The sequence below is a fragment of the Priapulus caudatus genome, unplaced genomic scaffold, assembly GCF_000485595.1.
Source record: "Priapulus caudatus unplaced genomic scaffold, Priapulus_caudatus-5.0.1 Scaffold13, whole genome shotgun sequence".
Taxonomy (NCBI): domain Eukaryota; kingdom Metazoa; phylum Priapulida; class Priapulimorpha; order Priapulimorphida; family Priapulidae; genus Priapulus; species Priapulus caudatus.
The window spans coordinates 1,533,991-1,545,185 of NW_014577074.1; the positions used below are offsets into that span (position 1 = coordinate 1,533,991).

Consider the following 11,195-nt stretch of genomic DNA (forward strand, 5'->3'; position numbering starts at 1 on the left):
GTACAACGTTGATAGCAAAGGGAAATTTCAGCCCGAGTGAACCGTAGTGTGGCTACACTCTGCTGGCATACATCACTTATTAACTCTCCTCTCAGTATCGGTGGCTGCACTATTACGCATTAAATCCTAACGCACGCCAATAAAAAGGTTAAATGAAAGTGCTACTCCTTGGCTGGTTTATATGCGTATTGTTGCATTTATAATGGCAGCAAAGTTATCAAATTTAATATTTCTGATTCTATCCGCCTTCAATACTGCCAGATAATAGCTAACCGGCTAATATGATGACACTGACACTGATGATTGATGTATAATGATGATAATGATGATGATGATGATGATGATGACGATGTGATGATGAGTGACGAACTTGTCTTATATTCATTAGCTCATCCATATGGGCTAGTGTGGCTTGTGTAGCATTCTACATTGAAACGCGTATCATGACACCTACCTGAACAATCTAGTTGTATCGTTCCATTCTTCATAGCTTTCACAAGCCTAAGCAGATTTACTTTCTGCTTTTAAGAGCCGCTGCCATTCAATGGCATTTCGTTTACTGAGTAGCGTGTAACGTTCCAGACCTATCAATTCTGCATGAACAGTTCCACGAATAAAACTATATACCCCTTCCACTCTCGTCTTCCGCCTATTCGCAACGCACCTTATCTCACCCGGTGTTTGGTCGTTCTCCTAGCAGCATGGGAAATTTTTATCTGTATTTTTATTGCCATTTATGGCAGTTCATCGTTCACGTCAAAGTGACAACTTTCTTCCTCACTTATAGGAATGTGTTTTCATGGGTGGTAAAGGCGGGTGTTAGTTAGAATGCGTTCTAAACATGTCTATTATGATGCTGTGGTGGTAGGATAACCAGAAGTACTTTCCGCAAAATTTAACGACGAGTAATCAAACGAGCTTCTCATACCCAAACGTATGCTATTACTTACACCGCCATGCTTGTTTTATAGCGACTTGAAAAATCATTATTTTGATTCAAACATGGTCGCACATGTCAACATCCATGGCTTCCAAACAGCGTATTACTTTTTTATGCATTTTTTTTTTGCACACCTTTTTTTTTTTTACTTTACAGATACATGGCCGCAGCAATAGGATGTAGCCTATCCACAGCAACAGTTCAACCTAACTTATACATTTTTATACCTAAAATCAATCGGTACAAGAAAAGTAGGAGGGGGGGGGGGGGGGGGGGGGCGACTATGGCAAAACGATTCGTAGGCAACTTCTTTAGCACGGTAATTAAGGTGCCCTACTGAAGAACCTGCTCGTTATAATACTCATAAATTCGTATACGTTATAAATTCACTTAATCATTCTAAAGTCAGTGTTGCCAATAACCAACATCACGCAAGTCGTGAGTACCCCTTAATACACCGAAGGTATTTACCCTAACCCAGCACATATTTATTAAATAATATATCAAGGTAAGTTAAACCTAACCGCCTGCTGAATTTACTGAAGGCGGCAGCTCACTATAACAGGTGGTAATTACACGTGCTAATTTCAATGCCGAAGAAGGTTTTTCAGGTCTAAACATGCTTCTGGAAATTAAAAACGCTGGCTTTATTCTGCATGCAAGCAGGCTCCAATAAAAGTTAAAGAAGGGTAATAATAATAGACTCGTTTCGCAATATTTTTTATCAAGGATGTTAAAATCACTGGTAATCTATTTTCAGTTACAGGTATACATTTATAAATCAGCTTTATATGCTTCCATGTGTCATGCCAAAGATGCGAAATTTTAGCTAGCATTTTCTTCATAATACATTAGAAATCAGGCATTTATTAGGGAATCTACAAGGACAAAGTACATTTTGAAAGCGTTAACAACATGCAAAAATAGCCGTGGCTTATACAAGAATGTACCACTCGACTTGCATTTACTCTATTATAGCACCCAACGTATTTATGTCACCCCTCACTAACCGTATTCAATACTAGCATAATACCCATGTATTACCTCCATTGTTGTCTGAGCTTTCTCTACGTAGCTTGCGGGGGCAGACGCGCGCATCGACCGGCCTCTGAGTCGTGGAGGCTGATGGCGAGAGACACCGTCGATGCGTCCCACCAGGCTCGAAGTCTCCGCTCGTCCCAGAGGTTGGGCTCAAGCGGCATTCGCGTTTGAAGCTGGTGGCGCGTGCCGAGTTTGGGCGTCTTCCACAGCGTCCGCCTGTTGTGCAGAAAAATCAGAACGCGGTTGGTAAGGAGGCGCAGCTAGTGAGTACGAATACGATAGAGATGCGCAACGCGTTCAGACCACTGTCATCGTCGTTTCTCTCCATCCCGCTACAGTGACGTGCATTACGCGTAGTAAACGTGGCGGCAGGCAGTTGATGGATTCGAGAAGCAATGTCATTTTCATGGGCAGGTGGGAAATGCACACGCCAAAAAGTGTCTCCTTATTCAGTTTCTTCTATTGACCTTCGTGCTAATATACTGATGAAAAAGCCGACCATGTGCTAACTTACTAGCTACTACTCGCATTCTATTATTGGCACGTTCTATGCCAAATACATCATTTATGCGTGCAACTGCCCCAACGCTGGACCATAGCCTCCTATAAACACACGCCAGACTCGACCCAGCTGCCGTTATATGGCCAACTCTCACAGATGGTGATAGAAGCAGGCAATATAATGACAAAGTCATATGCATACAGCTAATTATGAGCAGTACACAAACATGCAATAAGCTATACGCAATCCATAACTGTGGGAAACGACAGACAGTTAAGAACACACATCCCATAAGTCTCGGAAATGACATGTTAGGTTCAGAGGCTTAAGGCAAAACGAGACTCATAACTAGTATAATTACACGGTCATCAAAGCTACAGCTAATATCACGTAGAAATTCTCACAAGCCATTATGATGGGCGTGGATGCGTGTGGCAAGCAGTTAGAATATTATGCAGCAATCATGACTACATGTTATTTGTGATGTGCTATGGGAAAAGATGACTTCTCAGGCGGTCACCTCTGCCGCCGTCTCATCACAGCAACTATAGTTGCGCTCGTAGGATCTATGTCCCCCTGACCTCTGTTTGACCTGGCTCGTTTAGCTATTTCTGACTAACCCTAACCCAACGCCTATATATATTATATTATATATATATATATATTAGTCAAAAATAGCTAAACGCAGCCAGGTCAAACAGAGGTCAGAGGGACATAGACGCCTAACCCTAACCCTAACCCTAACCCTAATTAAATTTAATTAACACTAATACTAACACTAACACTAACGATGTATGACCATGATGTAACACCATGATGTATTATGTATGTGCCCTATATGCATACATGGATGTGCGTGCGTGATTGGTCTAGCCACTGACGTCACACTGACGTACACTGACATCACGCGATCAGTCGGTGGCATAGAAACATATATCCACCGTTTATAGGAGGCTATGGTCCAGCGTTGGGGCAGTTGCACGCATAAATGATGTATTTGGCATAAGAACGTGCCAATAAATAGAATGCGAGTAGTATGCTAGTAAGTTTAGCACATGTCGGCTTATTTCATCAAGTATATTAGCCGAAGCAGATCAATGAAGAACTGAATAGAGAGACACTTTTTGCGTGTGCGTTTCCCACCTGCCATGAATAATGACATGGCTTCTCGAATCCATCAAACTGCCTGCCCGCCAACGTTTCTAGCGTAATGGCACGTACGTGGTAGCGGGATGGAGAGAACGACGATGACAATGGGCGAATGCGTGCCGCCATCCTCTGATCGTTGTCGTACTCACTAGCTGCGCTCCTTAGCAACCGCGTTCTGAATTTTCCGGCACAACAGGCGACGCTGTGGAAGACGCCCAACTCGGCACGCGCCACCAGCTTCAACGCGAATGGCACGCTGACGCCAACCTCTGCGACGAGCGGAGACTCGAGCCTGGTGGGAGGCATCGACGTGTCTCTCGCCATCAGCCTTCCACCGACCCAGGAGGCCCTCGATGCGCGCGTCTGCCCCCGCAACTACGTAGAGAAAGCTCGACAAAATGGAGGGTAAATACCTGGGTATATGCTAGTGTGAATACGGTGTAGTGAGGGGTGAATAAATACCTTGGTGTATAATAGAGTAAATGCAGTCGAGTGGTAGCACTTGTATAAAGCAGCTATTTCGCATGTTGTAACGTTTCAAAATGGTACTTTGTCCGTGAAATTCCCTAATTAAAATGCCCCGATTTCTCATATATCACGAAGAAAATGCTACCAAAAGTTTTCGCATTTTTTGCATGGCACATGGAAGCATATAAATGTGATTATAATTATCACCGGTAACGAAAATAGTTACCAGTGATTTTACATCCTTGATAAAATATATCGCGGAACGAGTTATTAATTATATATCCCCTTCTTTAACTTTTATGGAGCCTTGATCGAATAAAAGCCAGCGTTTTTAATTTCCAGAAGCATGTTTAGACCTGGAAAACACCTTCTTCGCATTGAAATTAGCAACGTATATTTACCACCTGTTATATGGAGCTGCCGCTTCAGTAAATTCAGCAGGGTTAGGTTAACTACCTTGGTATATTATTTAATAAATATGGTGTGGTTAGAGTAAATACCTCGGTTTGTAATAGGGGTATACTCACGACTTGGTGATGTGGTTATGCAACACTGACTTTATGAATGATACAGTGAATTTATAACGTATACGAATTTATTGAGTCATTATAACGAGCATGGTTCTTCAGTAAGGACACCTTACCTGCTACAGAAGTTGCTTGACGATCGGTTTGCATAGTTGCATGCTTTTTTATACCGATTGATTTTAGGTATAAAAAGTATAAAAGTTAAGTTACTGTTGCATGTGGGATAGGTACACCTATTGCTGGGCCATGTATCTGTAAGTAAAAGGTGGTGGCCAAGTCATGCATGTTAGACACGTTTTGGTGAGGAATTCATGTTTGAATCAAAATAATGATTTTTCGAAGTCGTATAAAACAACATGGCGTCGTGTAAGTAGATACGTTTGGGTATGAGAAGCTCGTTTATTACTCGTCGTTAAATTTTGCGGAAAGTACTGTCATGGTTATCTACCACACAGCATCATAAAGACATGTTTAGAACCCATTCTACTAACACCGCTTTACCACCCATAAAACCAGTTCCTATAAGTGAGGAAGAAATTGTCACTTGACCGTGAACGATGAACTGCATAAATGGCAAATTAAAATACAGATAAAAATGTGCATGCTGTGCTAGAGAACACCTACACCGGGTGAGATAGGTGCGTTGCGAATAGGGAAGACGAGAGGGGAAGGGGTATATAGTTTTATTGGTGGACTGTTCATGCAGAATTGATAGGCTGGAACGTTACACGCTACATCATACGAAATGCCATTGAAATGGCAGCGGCTCTTAAAAGCAGAAAGTAAAAATCTGTTAGGCTTTGTGAAACTATGAAGATGAACGATAAACTAGATTGTTCAGGTAGGTGTCATGATACCGCGTTTCATGTAGAATGCTACACAAGCCACACTAGCCCATATGGATGAGCTAATGAATAATACAGACAGTGTCGTCATCATCATCATCATCATCATCATCATTATCATCATCATCATCATCATCATCATCATCATCATTATCATCATCATCAGTGTCAGTGTCATCAATATTAGCGTTACTAATTATCTGGGCAGTATTGAAGCGGATAAATCAGAAATATTAAATTCGATAACTTTGCTCATTATAACATGCAACAATAGGATATGAACACATGCCCAAGGAGTAGCATTTCAATTTAATCTTTTATTGGCGTGGCGTAGGATTTAATCTGTAATAGTGCAGCACCATATGAGAGGAAGTTAATAATGATTATGCAGCAAGTGTATCCACACTACGGTTCACTCGGGCTGAAATTTCCCTTTGGCATCAACTTGCCTGTACGTTATCATGTTGAGCTAGAATCCCATCTGTTTCTACGCGTGTCTAAAACCTAGGGCAAGATTTAATTCCTGTCAGCTAATTCCTTTGTGGACTACCTGATTGCTGATCCGCATCATTGCACTGGTTGGTTGTTGAAAACCTGTTAAATTCGGACATTGATATATTGCATGAAATTCTGAACACCGCAAAGTGCTGGCAGCATTCCATATAATTGCATAAATGATCGCAGGGACAATGATGTGTTGTGACAGGTGCGTGCTAGTTAGGAGGGCAGTGTCTTTGTCTGTGCTGCGGCGTTCTATTGTCTGCGTCACCTGTCACTAATCAGAATAGCAATGGAGCCTCGCTTTACACAGCAGATGTTCTATATCGAATCCCAGGAGCAAAGGATCCCAAAATTTAACTTAGAAAGATTGTGTTATTCTGCACGCCATGTCAGAATATATAATATTGCGCATTTCTTTATTCGGTTTCTAGACATATTAAACGTAGTTTATTCAGTTATTTTGATTATGGTGATTAAACTATTGGCCATTCAATTTCGAAATTTTTCTTGAATTTTAAAAACTTTCTAGTGCATTTGAAGTTGTAGATGGTATGTACCGCACTATATAATTTGTCGTACGCTTGAAGGTAAAAATGCCTCACACGAATTACATTTTAACCTTTCAATTGAAGTTGTAACTCGATGAAATACGTTCAGTCCTATGGAAAAACCCTGAAAGGGTTAATATTTCATCATTGCAGTTTTCCATGCAAAACGGTTACGTACCACAGAGCTCGAGTTTTCAGCCTTTTATGGCCCGGCCAAAGAATGTAGAAATGCATAGGCCGAGTATAGTTGACCAGAAAAAGCGTTTCAGTTTTCCAGTAATTGCTCGGTAAATACTGAGACAGCACCTGAATTAGCAGCGGAAGCTGTGCCGCCGGCCGACTTTAATGTGCATGCTGAGAGATTGCCGTAGTTTGTAAAACATCAACGAGATATGACAAATCGGGCGTGACAGTCTGGCTGTTTCTTCCAGTCAACGGAAATTCCCGCTTCCACTCAACGGAAAATGCTAAAATTAGCATCGAGGGAGGCTGCATGCTCATAAGAGATGAGAGTACTGTATGCGTGGTGCACGTTACTGCATATAGATAGGCAAAAGTGGTTTATCCCAGAGCAGATTGTGAATAAGGACGGTTACCGTAATAGGCAGACTATTTGAAATGACATGCCCTTTTTTTAATCAATTGTTTTTTACACACAGTTGAAATGGGTTGTCACATATCCTAGAATAATGGAAGTATAAATTGAGAAACATGATTCGTGTATTTTAATAGTATGCTAAAAAATGTTTACTTTCCAATAAGTCTCCGATTGTTTTCAGGTGGCTCGATTCTTCAGTGTCACTCATGGAACAGGGCATCCGAGAAAGCGACCTCTTGTTATTCAGATATAAATTTCTGGTTTTCTACGATTTAAATCCTAAAGTATGTACACTGTCATCTTAATTTTATGTCTTTCACATCCATGTGCGCGTGTGCATGGATATGTATGGCGTAGCAGGTTTCGGGCTATACTTTATGAAGGCGGTTATTAATCTTATTTCATATCATGCCCTTTGGCAATGACCCCCCTCCAGAATCAAAGACGCAGTTAGTGTAAGTTGTGTGTGGCAAAAAGGAAAATGATTTCCGCACCTTATAACGAGTTACCAAAACGATCCTAAGAATTAGTAGCGGCGTGTGTCGTAGTATTTTACCTCTTTATTTGTTGACTTCAGTATGATGCTATCAGAATCAATCAGATCTACAATCAAGCTCGCTGGGCATTACTTAGTGAGGAGTTGGATTGCACAGAAGAAGAGATGATGATGTTTGCAGCGTTGCAGGTATAAAAACCTTTTAGCTTTGCTTCTCATGTAGTGATTGTCACGATTGATAACATGTCGATATTGATAACGATTGATTGATAACCCTTGGTGCCACATGTAATCGTGCCCTACCATCAGTTGTTAAAGTTACTTTTCTTGCATTTTTTTGCCGATTTTGTCATTCCTTACTGGTTTTTGCTGCTCACCAGCAGCTACAGCAACCAACCCACTGCTACAAGTGTTGTAATAGCTCGAACCTATCCTTGTGGTGTGTTGTATTTTGCAGCTACAAGTGCATTTACAGTCAAATGTGCCAGAGCCTGACTTTAGCCCCTCTGGTGCAAAGGAAACAGATGACATCGATGCAGCATTGAATGACCTCCAGATGTCACTTGAAGGTCATTCATTTGGCCGAAGGCCAGGGGACATCACCTCTATACCTGAGCTCCATGACTACCTACATTTTATGAAGTGTGTTTTCGTTACTAACTATATTAATATTAATGATTCAGATAAATTAGGATAGTTCTGTTCTCCTAGTGTTAATCTAGTATGTATATTCAGTTTCTTAACTATCTCAATTGTGAGATGTTGGATCATATATTTTAGATTATAGTAACTAATAATAACGTGGGTAATAGAATACATATAATAGAATTGATGGTAAATCACAAAAGGAATGTCGTTAAAATTGGTGCCCATGAACAATTGATCAATTTTATGTATTTGTTGGGAAAATAGGTTGCTCTGTTGTATTTTTCAGGCCAAAGAAATATACGTTGCGGTCATTCAAGGCTTACTGGTTCACCTTTAGAGACACACACTTGTCAATGTACAAGAGCAAAGAAACCTCAGACAGCACACCTCTTTGGAATGCTAATCTTAAAGGTAAGAGATGATCTGTTAAATCTCTTCACTGTTAAATGTGAGCTGCCACTGCTACTAGAACTCTGACGTGACGTGATTCATGTATTAGAAAAGCCCCAGTCCTAGCAGATAACTGCGTGACAATGAGAGTTGGAATTACTGAGTACTTGACTGGGGTTGCACTTATTAACATATGTGAGTTACTTCTCATATGCCTTCTCTCTAATCTGCAGCTCCACGGTATTATTATTACATAATTGTTTAGTATATTTAAGAGTGGTTATGAATTCTTCATGCCATTTACAGGCTGTGAAGTCGTGCCAGACGTAAACATTGCCCATAAGAAATATGGCATTCGAGTTTTGCTTCCGGCACCAGGGGGCATGAAGGAGGTCTGGTTGAGGTTTGAAAACGTACGTATTGCCGTGGTTTCATAATTGTTGCAAACGAGAGATTAGATTGTAGGTTGTTGTAAATCTAAAATTGTTTTTATTAATCAATGTTATTTATTATAAAGCTTTTTAAAAATGAAAAAAACAGCTTCTATTAATATCCTTTTTAATTGTTTTATACAATAATTTCGTGCCATGTGTCAATATCTTATGCATGTTGTCGTAATGTAATTTAAAATACTTTGTGTTGGTTCATAAAACGCTAATGAAAACGCAAGTGTCATACAATGTTAAAGCTGTTCCATAAATCATAACTAATAATACACGGACTATATTAATGAATGCAAGTCTCTCCTTATCTGATGTCCCTGCCTCACCTACGTGAAACCCCTTAAATTTAAACAGGAGCAGCAGTACGCCAGGTGGTTGTCGGCGTGCAAGCTTGCGTCTAAGGGCAAGACGATGGCCGACAGCTCGTATGATTCCGAGGTGTCGTCCATCTTGGCATTCATGAGCATGCAACATCCGGCACCTGCCACCGTCATCAACCCCAGCAATGCAGAGATCCAGCCTGAGCTATACGTCGCACCACGCTTCCTCAAGAAGTTCAAGTCGCAACAGGTACGTGCCCGCCGGTTTGTCAGTTGCTCTCATATGAGCGTGAGTGCGAGTCCTTAATATCGGATTCAAGTTAATAGCTGGCTGTGTGAGCATTATGATCGATAAGGTTTCATTTGAGCTGAGTGGCTTTGGTACTTATAATAGAGGAGAATACTTATAATTACATGTTTTAATTATGTCAGAGTTGCCTAGACTTCTAAGTATCTTGCCTCACCCTCCCTGTATATATAACATTACTGTAACGTATATTTTATGTGTGTCGTGTGTGCACACCCAACTTAATTTTCTGTTTATCCACTTTTGGATTTAGTTTAGGTAAGGTAGTTCTGTCGTTAAAATCATTACAAATGAATGTTGGTCACATTAGGAGTAGTTCAGGTACACTGTGTTGTGAAGTATTTTTTCCCAGTGATGTTTATGTTGAATGTCTGTTTCAGATGAACCAGAGAATATTGGAAGCGCATTCTAATGTATCGGAATTGTCGCTCTACGATGCAAAGATGAACTATATTCGTGCCTGGCAAGCACTTCCTGAATTCGGGCTATCCTATTTCACTGTCAATTTCCGTGGTCATAAGAAGGAGGTACGTCTATCCCAAAATCTTCTCTTTTGCGTAATCGTTTTAACATTAACACTTAATTATAGTATTATATATATATATCTGTTCTCTATCTAAACTATCTGAACTATATCTATAGATAGTTACATATCTGTATTATATTCTCACTCTCTATTGTAATAATGAATAAGTAGATGGATGGATGAATGGATGGATATAGATGGATGGACGGATTGATAATGCTAAGGACCGAAACGGATATTGTCTCCAGACATTAATTTGCTGTATCGTCTTTTCTAGGAGCTCATCGGCATTGCATTCAATAGAATAGTACGCATGAATATCAACAAAGGCAATGCTCTAACGACATGGCGATTCAACATTATGAAGGCATGGAACGTCAACTGGGAGGTATGTATTGAAAGATAAAAATACACGAGTTGTCAGCAGTACTTGCAATTAAATTGTTATTATTATATGTGCTTAACTGCTTATAGTACATAGCAATATTTAATATTTAGTGCATGACGTGATAAATCGCTGCAATCTCATTGGATAACGCAGCAGGCACTATGAAGCGATAGTGCCCGCCTGAGCGGGCACTATCGCTTGCGCGACGCATTGTTATTATAAACGCATTGTGTTTACGTCACGAATCTCCTGCGTCTGGGCGCCACGCAAGAGTAATTTCGAACGGCGGTTGTGTTTGTGTCGAACGTTTTGTTACATCGAATGCACCGGCAAATTAGGGAGTATAAAGAAGGTATATACGCATGAAAAGTAGATTGCATAGTCATGTCATGCACTAAAACAATTAATGCCTGCTGTTGGGGGCACTATGCTCTCATAGTGTTGCTTTGGGAAGGAATAGTGCCCTCGCTACCGCTCGGGCACTATTCCTTCCCTCAGCAACACTATGAGAGCATAGTGCCCCCAACAGCAGGCATTAATATATATTTATTATCAGTA

At 40.6% G+C, this 11,195-nt stretch overlaps 1 protein-coding gene across 2 annotated transcripts in view; it reads left to right on the plus strand.

The window, feature by feature from the left end:
• The window catches only part of LOC106808569 (fermitin family homolog 2-like), a 49,210-nt gene that overhangs the window by 27,746 nt on the left and 10,269 nt on the right, over positions 1-11,195 (plus strand). For both annotated transcript variants that reach the window (XM_014811334.1, XM_014811341.1), the window contains 9 exons: positions 3,829-4,037; positions 7,301-7,403; positions 7,697-7,804; positions 8,073-8,257; positions 8,550-8,674; positions 8,960-9,066; positions 9,451-9,666; positions 10,104-10,250; positions 10,527-10,637. In XM_014811334.1, the coding sequence (XP_014666820.1) occupies positions 3,829-4,037; positions 7,301-7,403; positions 7,697-7,804; positions 8,073-8,257; positions 8,550-8,674; positions 8,960-9,066; positions 9,451-9,666; positions 10,104-10,250; positions 10,527-10,637 (1,311 nt within the window). The remainder of the gene's footprint in view (positions 1-3,828; positions 4,038-7,300; positions 7,404-7,696; positions 7,805-8,072; positions 8,258-8,549; positions 8,675-8,959; positions 9,067-9,450; positions 9,667-10,103; positions 10,251-10,526; positions 10,638-11,195) is intronic.